This window comes from Diplotaxodon limnothrissa, linkage group LG23 (assembly GCF_057381915.1).
Source record: "Diplotaxodon limnothrissa isolate DT_005_m linkage group LG23, D_limnothrissa_male_GT1.1, whole genome shotgun sequence".
Taxonomy (NCBI): domain Eukaryota; kingdom Metazoa; phylum Chordata; class Actinopteri; order Cichliformes; family Cichlidae; genus Diplotaxodon; species Diplotaxodon limnothrissa.
In genome coordinates, this window is record NC_140617.1 from 19,670,747 (window position 1) to 19,685,926 (window position 15,180).

General features: G+C 38.0%; 1 protein-coding gene across 3 annotated transcripts in view; it reads left to right on the forward strand.

Annotated features, from left to right (window-relative positions):
* The window catches only part of LOC146607911 (T-cell surface glycoprotein CD4-like), a 33,214-nt gene that overhangs the window by 7,234 nt on the left and 10,800 nt on the right, over positions 1-15,180 (forward strand). The window contains exons 2-3 of one of the 3 annotated variants that reach the window (XM_085347431.1): positions 10,185-10,344; positions 11,483-11,517. In XM_085347431.1, coding sequence (XP_085203557.1) covers positions 10,301-10,344; positions 11,483-11,517 — 79 coding nt within the window. In that variant the 5' untranslated portion in view covers positions 10,185-10,300. The other 2 variants (XM_085347433.1, XM_085347432.1) reach the window with 2 other exon arrangements.

Below are 15,180 nucleotides of genomic sequence, written 5' to 3' on the forward strand. Positions count from 1 at the left end.
TGACAGCGTGCCTAATGTATGAATTCTGGTTGTGCTTACTGACCACGAACCGATTTCAGGTGGTACTCAGCAATCTGTCAAAAAATGTTTTACGACTTTGGTAAGCTACGGAGCTGCAGCGCTTGATGAATTGTCGGAGCATTAGGGCTACCGTAGTCTGGAGCCTCGCGGAGTAATACGTACTGTGCTTCGACGTAATATTACCGTATTATGTGTGTATAAGGACCATAAATGGCACCTGTTAAGAGACATGGTTACGAAGCGGATTTCAAACTCACGGCTGTCAGTCACGCAGTAGAAGTTGGGAACAGAGCAGCTGTGAAATCTGTCTTTGTTATTATGCTCAGCGTCTGTTAGTTTACATTTTGACTGCACAATTATGAGCTTTTTGTTATGCACAAAAACAACATTGTTTTCTTTTATTTATGGACCATGATTATTTAATAAATGCTGATAATTTATTTTTGAGTAATTTCTTCATATAAATCTATGCTGTATGTAAATAAAAATGCCTGTGTGACATCTGGGACACAGTGTGACTAAGAACTCTCTTTTTGTTCTAACTTATGGCTTTAAAAAAATATCGAGATATATATCTTATATCGCCACCCAGCTAAAAAATATCGAGATATGAATTTTGGGTCATATCGCCCAGCCCTACTCTAATGTATTCAATAATCCTCTGACCTCAATGTCAGATCTTGGCTCTGTGGCAAAGATGGCAGCCATTGAAGTGTGTTGTTTTTGTTTGTTTTTAGTTGTTTTTACTCTTGTTTAAAAATTTGTCTCTGGCTGTAAAGTGCAGTTGTCAAAAATTATGAATGCTTCTTGGTTCAGTCCCAAGAGGAGACTCTATTTCGCTTGGGGCTGTGACAGGAAAGGCACCCGTGCTAGTTTTAAAATGTGATTAAAGAAAAGCTTGATCACAACAGAGTGCTGGGCATGTTGCTACATGGCAAACGACTGTCTCATAGCTACTAGCTCATTCGTTTGTTACGACCCATCCTCTTCCTCTTATCAGGATTGCAGAGGGGGTGGAACCTATCCCAGCTACCATAGGGCGAGTGACAAGGTGCATACAAACTCAACAAAAAAGTAACGAGTCAAATTTTGCAAATGTAGCGGAGTAAAAGTACCGTTTCTTCTTCACAAATGTACTCAAGTAAAAGTAAAAAGAATCATGCAAAAAAGGTACTTTAAAAGTAAAATTTTTTGAAAAACTTACTCAAGAAAATGTAACGGATTAAATGTAACTCGTTACTACCCACCTCTGCTCACGATGCACTGTAGATCATACTATAATCACGATAAAAGCCTTGTTCTTATTTCCTGCTTCTATCACCGTTGCTATGATGTAACTATGTGAATGTTCACGTTGAACCTAAAGTATGAGTTTACACGTCTTCATCTCAGACTTTGGGTCATCTCACTGAGAGTTATATTTTAAATGACTGTAACTCTGTAACACCTTGTTCAACCACAAATCCTCTCACACATTAACAGCTTGTACTTTGACACTTCACTTTTTCACTTTCAGACAGCGTTATATCTGATGAAAGAGCAATTCGGTCACATCAAAAGACAAGTTAGCATTAGGTAACATTAGTCAAACTGAAGCAAGGCCAGACTTCCTGTCTTGCAGAGGTCTGTAGGGAAGCAACGCTCGGCCTTGACCTCAGTAAACAATTTGCTGGTGAGTTCATGGTCTAAAATGGGTTTCCTGTTTCAGATTAACTGGAATAAAAAAAAATATCCCTCTGTTTTCCTCACATCACTTTCAGTGACACTATAAAAGTGACTTTGCTTTAAATTAAATGTTCCTTTCACTGTTGCTATCACTCACACTCAGACATGTTTACTGTTGAGAATGAACTCTCAGCTCAACTGTTTTCACTCTGTACATTGTAACTGTTCAGCTGTCCAAAGCATGTCTGAGCATGTCCATCAGCAGCTCTGTTATACAGGCTGCACAGCAGCCCGTAGATTGTTCCCAGCATCATGAATCTGATATTCCTCAGAGTACGGGATGACTCCAGAGCAAAAGAAATCACAACATGTTGTGTCTGTTTTTGGCTCTGATAAATCCATTTCAATAAAATTGCTCCAAATAACCAAAATTACAGAGGTGTACGTGTTGTCCTCTCAATGTTTTACTGACTCAGTTTCTTTGAACTGTTTTGCAACTTTTACACAAAAACATTTGTTTCCTTTCTTGTGAAGCCTGTTAGTGTGCATGGCTTTTTTTTTTCTTTTTTTTTTTTTTACAAGGGTGTGTTCTACAATGCTTGTCTGATGCAAAAGCCTCCTTTCCTCTTACAGCAGTGCACACACACTTGTGCTGTGGTTTTACATCACGTCTCCGTCTTTAGATGGTTATTACTCATAAAGAGCAAAGTGTGTGTGTGTGTGTGTGTGTGTGTGTGTGTGTGTGTGTGTGTGTGTGTGTGTGTGTGTGTGTGTGTGTGTGTGTTTGTTGGGGTAGGCACCGAGTCAGTCATAAAAGAATTACAACCTAATGCAGACTATCTTACCATAGACCACAACAGAAAGTCTCAGACCAACTTAAATAAACAAAAAGAAAACATTTGTGTTTTTGCAACAAAGCATGCAAATGCAACCGTTTATGCTGTTTTTTGATTTGCTCATTTGTGTTTGGTGTTAATAAGACACGCTGTGGTCTCATCACTGACGCTCAATTAGCTCCTCAAGCGAGAAGCCGATTTTAGAGAGCCACTTTGAGTTTTCCACAAATAAAACACACCATACAAAAAGACAGCCGGCTGGTGATCATTCAGTGCAAATGTGTGCACTTTTTTCTTGTCTTGGGAATGCATCCTTTCAGACTTTGCATCAGCATAAATGCGTCACTTTGAAGTGACATTTCTAAGAATTTTTGCAGAAATTCAGTGAAAAAAAAACCCAGCCTTTAACTGCAATTCATCATCAGCTCCCCTTTAACTTGCTACAGCAGCAAAAAGCATGCTTTTACTTCTGTTTTCGTAACCCAGGTTATTTATTTATTTTTAATTACTTGAACATTTTAAAAAGAGACAGCTGTGTGAATACTGGTGCAGAGAGCCTTTGGCAGTTGCTAGACTACCAAACAGGAACTGACTGCATGCAAATAAAACCTTTTTGTTCTGAGTTCTGGGGGAACTGTTATTTGGCAAGTGCACAAAAAAAGACAAAGTAGTGAGTGTGTTGGTATTACATATTTGGTCACTGTGGCTACAGTTTAAATGAAGACAGGAAGCCAAATTGTGAGAACGTGAACAAGACATGTTATTATTGAATTATCTGCAGGACATGACCTGATTTAAATAAATGTCATGTTATTTAAGTAACATTTTAAATGGCCTGTATTCCCATATGGAAAAGAAATAGTAAAAACTTATATGTGATTATTCATGAAAGTGGCCACTTTCATGAGTAAATCATATAAGGCTTACATGATTTACTCATGAAAGTGGCCACTTTCTCATTACTTTCATACATTGTTTTAGTAAGTATCCAAAACATACAAGTTTCATTATATAAATTTTCAAGGGATCTTATATCTGTTTTCACTCTCATATGCTTTTCATACAAGTTTCACACAAGACAGATACAAACTTGTATATATCTTTTCCATATGGGTTTGTATAGCGCTTTACTAGTCCCTAAGGACCCCAAGGCACTTTACACATCCAGTCATCAACACATTCACATACTGGTGATGGCAGCTACATTGTAGCCACAGCCACCCTGGGGCGCACTGACAGAGGCGAGGCTGCCGGACACTGGCGCCACCGGGCCCTCTGACCACCACCAGTAGGCAACAGGTGAAGTGTCATGCCCAAGGACACAACGACTGAGACTGTCCAAGCTAGGGCTCGAAGCGGCAACCTTCCAATTACAACTCTTGAGCCACGATCGTTCCATTTTATAGGTCTTCTCATTCATACAGTGCTGCAGGAGTGCTCAGACGTAATGAGAGGTATAAATAATTGATGTTGTTATGTTTAGGTTTGAATCTGTGAGTCAGTCCTGTGGGGAAATCCATCCATGCTGTACACACATCAAATGTCTGTTAAGCACCACTCTGATGTATTCGCTACCTCATACTTTGTGTTTTCTTGCTATTGCAACACACAGGCCACACTTGATCTGACATTAAAGATAAACTCTAAAATTGAGTTTATAGATGATTATCTGCCTATTACGTCTTATAATGCTAGCTGATACAAACTCCTCTTTAGTTCCCAAAGTCAAACAAACACTTCGCCTGAGAGTAAAACGCTCTAAAATCTGTCATCTTTAATAAAATGATCAGTGTATACCAACAATAAGAGGTTTAACAACAATAACATCCATGATAACAGGATTTATAAAGTTTCATGGAGTTAGAAGTTAGCAGGGAGTTAGCTCGCTAGTTTCAAAATAAGAATCATGTACAGCTCTGCTATCATTTCAGGTATAAATGAAGACAAAAAACTAATAATGTAAACACATTAGCACAGTGAAGCTAGAGGATAAGCGCTAACTTTTCCCCACTCAATAAAAGTTAACATGAGAGTCCCTGATGAACAGAGAGAAATGTGATCGCATGGCAGGAAAAACATGCATAAAACAGACCAAAGTCCAGTCATGGGAACACCTGAGACAATCATCCACAACACGAGGTTAATCATTAATATACTGCTGCATGGTCTGCAATATTCCTGATTCTCAGCTTCATGTACTCATTCAATCTTTGTTAGCCTCAGAGTGATTAGCTTCTAACCTGATTAAATATTTGATGTTTGGCAAACCATGAACTGCTGGGCTGTAGTTACATCACAAGGTTTTAAAAACTGAGCTTTAAAATGTGCTGCTGATGAATAGTGGTGATATCAACTCAGAGAAGCTGACACTGATCACTGACTATTTTTAAGGACCTATTTTTACACTTTGCACCTTCGATCCAGGAGGACGATATCTCGTCCCACTGTATACTTGAGTGTATTTTATTGGGTTGACAATAAAACTCAACTTGACTTGATTCGACTTGCTGTATGTGCTCTTTAATGGACTGCTATGCATTGAGAAGGCTGTTACTGATAGAGCTACCCAAACTGAGCGGCCCCTAATTATGTATTATTTATTGAGATGTGCTCTCATTTGCTTTTGAACTACTCCACGTCTTTACCATTACAGCTGCCAGACTGTTTAGTAGTGAAGCACTAGAGTATTTAAGTTTTTCCACATAAAAAAACAGCTCTGCTTTGTTAGTCTCAAAGGTCAGTCTGTCAGTGATTAAAAACTTTGATGGACTGAATGATCTGTTTGAAGAGACACTTTGGAGTCACAGTGTACAATTGTTGTTGTTGTGTACTAAGATGAATTTAATTGAGAATTTTAAATTTAACAATATTTTGGCCTAAATGCATATTAAGTTGTAATTTTATAGAAATACATGCTTATGGATATCAAGAAGTATTTCTAATGAGTTACAGTGACAGGAAATGCCCATAAATGATTATTTAAATAGTTTACGCTTTTACTATTAATGGAAATGTTCATTAATGGCACAAAAATATGCCAATTACCCAAAAGTTTGTTACCTTCCACAAAAAATACAAGCATTTTACAGAATTTTGTTTCCTAAAGTTTCATTCAGAGCCGATCCCCCCCTTTCTTTCTTTATATAAAAGTGAAGTTGTAATTCACACACGGTTCTTTGTCTTGTTTCGGCTGCTCTCATTGGCGGTCACCACGGGGGTCTCCATCACAGCCTACACCTAGCACAATTTTTGTCCAGTACATCCACTCTCCGTCTGCACCTTGTAGACTTTACATACTGTATAAAAGATGGACATAGTGTGGTAAATCTGCTTCATCTCTCATCTCCAGCTGACCTCAGCAAAAACTCTCCTAAGAAACTTTAGACCTTTTAGCAACCAAAGGGAGGAAAAACCATGTTGTCATGCTCAGCTCATGCTTGCATCATCCTTTTCATCCTTTACAGTAACACGTCATTTGTGACCTTAGAATAAGATTTCCCCCAACGTCCCACATAAATCTTCATACACAGTTCAGTTTCTGCTCTCCATCACATTGACATTTTTAAATGTTACATTCATGAGTGCTTTAACAGACTTTGCTTTTTTCTGATTTTTTTTAATTTATATTGCACACACAGTTAGTGTGTGTTAACATCTGGAGAAGTTTGGGACAGATTCCAGTCAGACTGAGGAAATAAATCCTTTAATTTAAACACTAATCCAATTAGCTCAACACAACAGGAGCAACAACACAAAAGAGTGGGCCACTGAAGCAGACAGCTGTGCAAACACACACACACCCACATGTTGCTGCACTTTTCTGACCCAGTCTCTTGTTTATTTGCTTAAATGAAATGTGATCCACGTAAATGCTCGAGCTGTTATACTTAGAAACACACATCTCTTGTCAGGGCCAGGTTTATGGCCCTCTCCTGGCTCAGAAATACCAATATAAATAAAAATGACCAAAAAAAACAAAAAACAAATTGTAAAAAAAAAGAAAAATCAAAGGAAAATGCATCCATCCTCTTCCGCTTATCCTTATCAGGGTTGTAGCAGACTGGAGCCTATGCCAGCTACCATAGGGCGAGATGCAGGGCACATTTTCCACAGGCCAGCCTGAGGGCTAACACACGAGACAACCATTCGCACTCGCACCTTTGGGAAATATAACCTAACCCCACTAACTGCATGCGTTTGGACTTTGGGAAGAAGCCGGAGTACCCGGAGAGAACCCACACAAACACAGGAGAACATGCAAACTCCACACAGAAAGGCAACAGTGCCAATCACCAGTGCTGCCAACAAAAAATGATAGAAGAAAAATCCTGTTTGGTCCATTTAAACCAAAGCCTTCCTACAACACTCTTCATTCTGGCTCAAAGTTCTAGATTACCCCAGAGTAAACATAATGAAATGATTCAAATTATACACATGAGTGGAATAAAAATAGGAAATAATGAAATCTCTAAGACCAACAATAAAAGCCAGTGAGCTGAAGAACAGAATAAGAAATGAAATGATGATGAGGGAAATTTCTGTGCCAGATTCAAGTAATTTTCTCACACTAACAAAAGCCTTTAATTTCAAACACATTCTCCGAGCTGTAGTTTTCTTTTTGGCTCAAAGACAGCAGCGGTTTAACAACTCGCCCAAACAAACATTGAACAACACCTGTTAACACCTGACATGTTGACATGGAGAGAGAAAGTTTTTTGACTTGCTAAGATAAAAATCAAACCACTCACGCTTCACTAACGTCAAACAACGGTGTTACGTTCATACTTAAGATCGACACAACTGCTAAGTGTTCACATGTTCGCAACTGTGGCTGATTCCTTCTTCAGCCAGCCATCCATACACATCCTCATCAGTACAAACTGTTCAGCTTTGTGAAAGACATCACAGTTATAAACCAGATGACTGTAAAAACCTGATCAACAGGTTACATGTTCACACATGTCTTTACAGCTGTTTCAGGCCAAAATAATTGCTACCACAGTGGTGTCGGGGTGTTCCTGTTATTTCCTTTGATGTTGCTGTGAATTCGGTGCTTTGTTACATTCTTCAGTCTTTGGTTCTACTGAAGAGTTTCAGCAGAATACAGATTATTATTTTAACCTGTGTCTTTATGATGGTCTTCATTTTTGCTTTGTTCATTGCTTGTGGGATTTTTTTCGGACTTGATTGTCTCCAGTGTTTTGCTTTGAGTTTCACACATTGTCTGTACCTGTGTCTTTTACCTAGCTATTCACACTTTCCTGATTACCCAATATTACTGTTTAAAAGTCTCAAGCACTTTTGCTTTCTTTGTAGCATGTTCAAAAATGCACAGTATTTAAGGCAATCCAGTATTTAAGGCAAAAACAGAGTTTGTATAATTCTAAAAAGCTTGAAAGTCAATAGTTGGTATGGCCACCTTTATTCTTCAACAATAGGCTGAAGGCCGAAGGTGTGTCAGGTTTTTCCCCGGGATCCTCAGCTGTAGATAGTTTTTTTTTGTTTTGGCCTGCCATAGTTGGAAGCATTTGGCATCAGAAACGGGCATTTCTAAACAAAAGGCTGGCCCAACCCTTTTAAATACAGGAGGGGCAAAAATAAATTAAATTAATAACACGTAGTGGATGGTTCTCTGATGCAGATTCAGCAGAACGAGTTCCCACCAAGCGTACACCTAACTTGGTAGCAAGTGAAACTGACAGTCGCAATGCATGTACAGGAAATATGGAAACATTTATTGTATATGCAGTGAAATGGAACCCGAGGGAGGCACCTGAACCTTCAGCTAATACATTTATTATTAAAAAATGAAGGTAACCAGTTTGAAATACTGACTTCCAGAAACCTCCCATACCTATTTCCCACATGTATTGCTTTCATTGAACAACTACAGAGCGCTTTAAAAGCCAACGTGTTTCCTTAATGATGGTTTGACCTGTTTGGATTTCATTAACAGTAAATCCAACACGCTGCTCAAATTCCAGGTGTTCTAAACTTCATTGTGATCTTGAAACAGATCAGAATTTGATCTCAGGTTAAGTTATTCTGTAGAAAAGCTGAAGGTGCATTTGTCTGCTTTCTACAAAGCGATGCCACAGCTAATATGGGCGTGGTGTTAAACAACTAGCTGTGCAAACAGGATGTGTGCAGAAGTGTATCTATATGGTTGATCAGTGGTGTCAAAGAGGAAAATGTTGGTTTGTGGTACGAGTGGAGTCAGAGGAATAATTAGATCTACGATCTTAACACAAATATAGATTTTCATGACCTGGACACAGCAACCTTTGTTTACTGTTATTTCTGAAAAGGTGTTGTCACAACCTCTGACGCATTGGCGCGGATACACGGACAATATAAACAAACATAAACAGTTACCACCAAAACAAGTTAAACTGGAACACCAGCAGGTTGATATTATATGGTGCAGATATCATTAACATTATGTTGGGATCATGTGGTTCTGGTTTAATCACAAAAAACCACAGAGACTCAGTGTTGAGATAAAATGATTTTTAATGTTTATTCTATGAGTAAAATGTTGCAAAAAGGAAAATGAATTTTTAAACAAAAAAGGATGTTAAAAAATAAATTTTTTGGAAATATTTAGATTTTTTAATGCTGGCATTCATTTGAACTGAGGTGACCTCTCTTTTCTCAGGACTCAGATAAAGTACAAATAAAAATCACTGTTGCAATAATTAGTGACCTGAAAGCAAAGCACAGCCACAGAAACTACAGATAAAATGACAAACTTTACTTCCCCAAATCATACAGCTCCCACATAGTTCCTCCTTAACCAACTCCCAAACGAGCTGAAATTCTGCTGAAAAGAGAAACACAATATGATATAAATAAAAGTGATTAAAAGTCCCCCAGGCCGTCTATCCCCACTGAGATACTGCTGTGGCAGCAGAAGCAGCACACTAACACAGGCTGAAATGATATGTGCACAGTAGACAGCGGCGTCGAACAAAAAGCTATTACATCTCTATGACCACATCCAATACCTTAATACAGTTTGTAGAAATTTCTCTTTCCCTCTTGGGGAGTCTTAAAAATATATTTTAAAATTTCCGTTAGACGTTTTTTTCAAACCATAAAAACAAGTTTACATTCAGGATCTCACTGTGCCCAACGTGTATTATCGCGGGACCGTCATTCTACTGGATTTCATCCGCAACCCGGCTCCTAGAACGCGGAAGGTCGTTCCTCGGGAACGCCGCGGGACATGACAAATCGTCGGGATGTTACGCCTCAGGAGTTCATTATTTTTATTTTGATAGGTGAAAAAAGATGAAAAAAGAGTCTAAATCTTTTTGGACTATATATATATATATATATATATATATATATATATATATATATATATATATATATATATATATATATATATATATATATATATATGCAGTAAATAAATATGTGGAGACAAAAAAAAGAAACATTGAAGCTATTCTTGCATTAAAACAGTGTTTTTGTTTTTACTGTGATTATTTATTGTGAGCAGCAGGAAACTACCTGCAGGATTAAACGGGAGGAGGTGTTGCAGTAAATTTTGTCTCCCTGCACAATCCATGACTTTTCAAATAAACTTTATTTAAACAGTTTTTCTGTTTAAGTGTAATTACTGAAGTTTTTTTCTGTTTTTTCTCCCTCACGCAGGCTCAGTGAGAACCATCCACACATGGACACGGCTGCAGAAGTCTCCGCAACACCAGTGCTGGAGGAGGCGCAAGAGGAGAAAGAGAAGACAGCATGATGAGGTTCCGCCTGTGCGCATGGTGTTTTCACTGATGTCAGGCAGTTGCAGAATATGTGATAGGTGCGTTACAGCTGGAAAATCTGCTTAATCTGGAGTTTCGGAGCACAAATCGCAACAATTTAGCAGAAATTTGACGTAGACGGCTTAAAAAACGTGGATTTTTAAATTTGGGGGTTGAAATAACATTGTAAACACACATAAACACAGCCGAGATATATTTAAAAAATATTTCTCATAGTATGTGCATTATTATTATACTGAACTTTTTAAAGCGGAAATGACTGCCTCTTGGCTTCCGTTTACTGGGATACGTGAGCCAGGAGTGTCTAGCTAGCTGGAAAACTAGAAGTAATAAGTAAATATAAAATTTATTTTGGGCATCTGGGAGGGATAAAGAAACGGCATGAACAGTTTAATCAGGTCAGTAATGAAACCGACAACGACTGGGCCATAAAATGAGTGTGATGGGTCATCGAGGCTAACTACGTAGTTCAGCGTTAGCCGTTTTCTTTTAGCTTAAGCTACTTCCGGTAACTGGCCAACTTTAAAGAAGTCAAACAAGACAAACAGAATTTCTCTGAATTAACTGCAGATAAACGAGCTTCTCCTCATATAACCAGCTCACAGGGAGCCGCTTTAACTCCTGCCGCTTCTCCGCTAACTCATTTCACTCCATCGTCTTTAAGTTTGAAGTTAAAAACACGTCGAGATAACATTTTTAGATGAATAACACATGGTGAAACCCTGGATCACGGATGATTTTTAAAAACTGAAAAAATCCACACAATAATTCAGTTTTCTCTCATTTACGCTTAAAACTCCCTTTCTTAATAATAATTTTAAAAAAGCCCAACTTAACACCAAGAAAATATTTTATGAAGGTTTAACGTTCACGTTTTTGGCCGTTTTTCCTTGAAAATGAAAAGACGAGTCCACTCTTTTGACTTTTACTTTTAATCTAGTTTAAGTTTTACTTTGGAAGGATTTTATATAATTAAAATGCTATTTCATTTTATGTTTTTACCTCTAATGCTTCATTATGGGTTGAATTTTCGTTTAAATACTCAATACTGCTGTTTCTGCACTTGAGCTTCACTGAACCTGCTCGTTGACATTCCTGGATTTGTTGGATTTCAGTATCATCAGCTGTGTCACAGGAGTTACACTGAAACCTGGGTGTCTTTCTTTGTCTCCACAGCCTGACGGTGTTCCTGCTGTGGAATCAGAGCGTGGGTGAGTCTAGCATAAAAAAACCTTTTTACTAGGGCTGGGTATCGTCACTGATTTCTAGAATCGATTCAATTCCAATTCACAAGGTCCCGAATCGATTTGATCCACGATTCAATTTAATTCGATTTGATTTGATTCGATTTAAATCTGGGAAATTTTGACAGTCAAAAATATAATTCAGATCAGTACATTTACATATTTTTGTATCAATAAAAAGGAAGCTGACACACGCAAGACTTTATCAAAGGTGTGAGCATCACAGTAGATGCCTTTGTGTCAAAGTAGCTGAAGATAAAACACAGAAAAACATGAAGGTGATTTTCCTGTTCTGGGATTTTATAAAAATATTCTGCAGTACATCAAAAACGAAAGAAAACCATTAATCAACATATGAACATTACCTCTGACATTACAGCGGTTTTATTAGAGACACGTCTAAGCATTTTGCATAATTTTAAAAAGTTTAAATTTGTTCAGTATTGAACAGCAGAAATGAGGTTTTCTTTTCGGAAGAATGTAAAAGGGAAAAAAACAGCGGCCAACAGCGCTGTAAACAACGGTAGTCTTGTGGGTAACAAGCAAGCGAATAATGAAGAAAACAGAGAAAGAGAGAGAGCTGTGCATCGTGGTGGAAGCAAAACAGTAAAAGAGTGAATTCATGACGATGTTTATGTGAAGCGTTTGGATCTTCTTTTGCTGCTGGTTCGGTCAATATTGTTTGGAGAGAGATCAAACTAACAGCTTTAGAATCGGCTCATAAAGGGCGTGAACACAAAGCGCGGACCCGCCGACAGATCAGAATCAGCGAGCTGTCGGCTTTCAGCCCCGACCGTGAGAAAGGCGACATCTAACTGATTCTGATCCGCGGGTCCGCGCTGTGTGTTTACGTCTATGTGCAGAATCCGTGTACCTGCTCTCATTTACTGTCTTAGTTGTTTGGTGGTTGTTGAAATTTTGTGATCTTTCACCTGAGATTCTGGCATTTTGGGCAAAATAAATTTATATTAAAAAATCGATTCAGGATTTTAATGAATCGATTTTATGTTATCCAAGCCAGAATCGATTTTAATCGATGAATCGATTATAAAAACCCACCCCTGCTTTTTACAGTCTAAAGTTTGGATGGATGTCATGACTTCTGTGAAATTTGAGCTTAGAATAGAATAATCCTTTAATTGTCCCACAAGGGGAAATTTGGGTGTAACAGCAGCAAGAAAGACAAATATACAAACAAACAGTACACAAGAGTTTCTAACATCAGATATTTCTTCAGGTATGCTTTTTTTTTTTTTTTAAAAAGGCCGATCCACTCACTTTCAGCCCTCCCTCACAAACACACATGAAAGTCTGACTGCATGTTTAATATTAACGTCTGAAACAGTGTTAAAAATAAAACCCTGACGTTTTTACCGGCCCTTCTGAACATAAAGTGAATCAATTGATTTGATTGGTAATTTATCTCAACATGTGAACAATATACAAGTACATTTAGAAAAGAAAATAAGAGAGAGAAAAAATACTATACAAATTACATACAAAAAAACGTTCTGATTAATTTACATGTTGAAAGGGATTAATTAGAGGAATTAAAATCCATTAAAATGTTAAATTAATAAAATAAAACTCAGTTTCATATCAAGCAATCTGAAACCTCTTGTTATCCCCACCACAGCGCTGCTTTACATACATAGGCTGTGTGTACTTCTTAAAAATGGTTAAATGGTTCAGAAGAACTATAATAGTATTTTTTTTTTTTAACATGAAGTTTTTAGTCACAAAAATTAGTAAACGCTTTTTTCATTCAGCTTTCACGCTGGATCGAACAAATATGACAAATGATACCACAAAAGCAAAAACATCAGCAGAAATGAGAAAAAGAGTCTGGGGTTAGATTAAACACGGGCATATTTTCACAAGTGGATTACTTGCTCATTTCATGTACGAAGTCTTCTGAGGCCAATACATAACGGCGTGATCAGCAGTCAAGATTCTAACTGTAATGCAATGATGGCTACAGGCAAGCAGGGGTCAGACGGTCAGCATGCTGACAGCCAGAGTGAATGCTGCAAGATTTGTGACACATGAAAATGCTACTCTGTGGCAGTTTTAATGCCTCTTTGTATATTTAAACCTAGCCTGAATTAAGTTTATCAGTCAGCTTAACCTCAGACTACTCCTGAGCGATGTCCCTGCTTTCAAAGTCAGTCTCAAAAATGAAAACATTAGTTTAATGTTGCATTTCTGTGAAATATAGCACTGGTCACTAGTTGCTTTTGAAGTTTTTTATTTTCAAATATGGGACTTCAACACTTGAATTATTATTAATTTATATATTTATTTCATATTTTAACTAGCCAGTAGTGAAGACATTTATTAACGGATCTGTCTCAAATTGGAGACTCGGGGTGTTCTCTCACCTCAGTGTAGTTTTTCTTTGGTTCAGTGTTGGTTCTCCTTGTGTGTCAGGGTAATTTAAGATATTTAAACACAGTGTAATTAAATGTTTCCACCGAAAAAAAGAAAGACCTAAAACAGAAAACAGCTCTATGTGGTTAAGTATTGCGGTTTCAGTTCCTAGTCAGGTGTGAATCTTCTTCCTCTTTCTGGTTTCCTGCTGTTCATGTTCTTGTTGCGTTGCATCAGTTGAGCTGAACAAACATGAGAAGCATGCCATGGAAAGTCTGTGTGGCCCTCCAAAATAAACCAAAATTAAAACTGTGCAGTCATTAGAGAGTAGTTTGAGTGAGTTGGCAGTTCCTACTGACTAGTGTGGTCATTTTCTGAACGTAAACGGCTCGTCTCATTGTGGTACCTGCATGTACGGCAGCATGAGACAGACAGGAAAGTGGAAGATGTGAAAGAGTGGAAAATTTCTGGGCTTGGCAATTGTTGTTCCCTTTGTGGACAGAAGAGGATTTAGATCCAGTTTAGTTAGTGTATGTTTCCATGTGAGCAAAGAGCAGAGATGAGCAGGGAGTCTGTTGATACTGTGGCTACGCAATCACTTCTTCATACAGTGATGCACACAACAAAGAGGCTGCAGGGTGGCCGGAGAGTCATTAACGACATGGTTTTTTTAGGGTTCCAAATGGTCTGAGACCGTCCAACAGACTCCATGCCATCAATTGGCTAATCAGTGGCGTCACTCGATAAATCATGAGAGCGTCTCCTTCACCTAAATCAGGTATACCATCATCTCGGCGTCCATGTTGCATACAAATGACATCACAAGACACTTCCCTACGTTGCTATAACAACCTGATGTGCTTTAGGTTGTACTCGATTGTAATGGAAAAAAAGAGTCGTGCCACGTTGGGCCTGTCCCAGTAGGTACTATGGAAAAAAAACCCTAAAGACTGTGCAGAAAATCAGGATCCTGTTACCGTCTTTATGACTGGATTTATTACAAATGAATTAACCTTTATAATGTAAGCAGGTTGCCTGGAATTATTTTCTAGTTTCAGCTGTAAAATTATCATAAAATAATCTGTGAGTGTGTGGTTTTCTCCCTTGTTTATCACCAGCTCCAGGCCTGTGCTGAATACATGAAAGAATGGCGCCCCTCCAAATAAACAAAGAACAAACAAAAACAAAGATAAAATCCATAAAACTACAGTAAAGAAAAGTGAAATCACAGGAAAGAACAGAGGACAAAAATCAGTACAA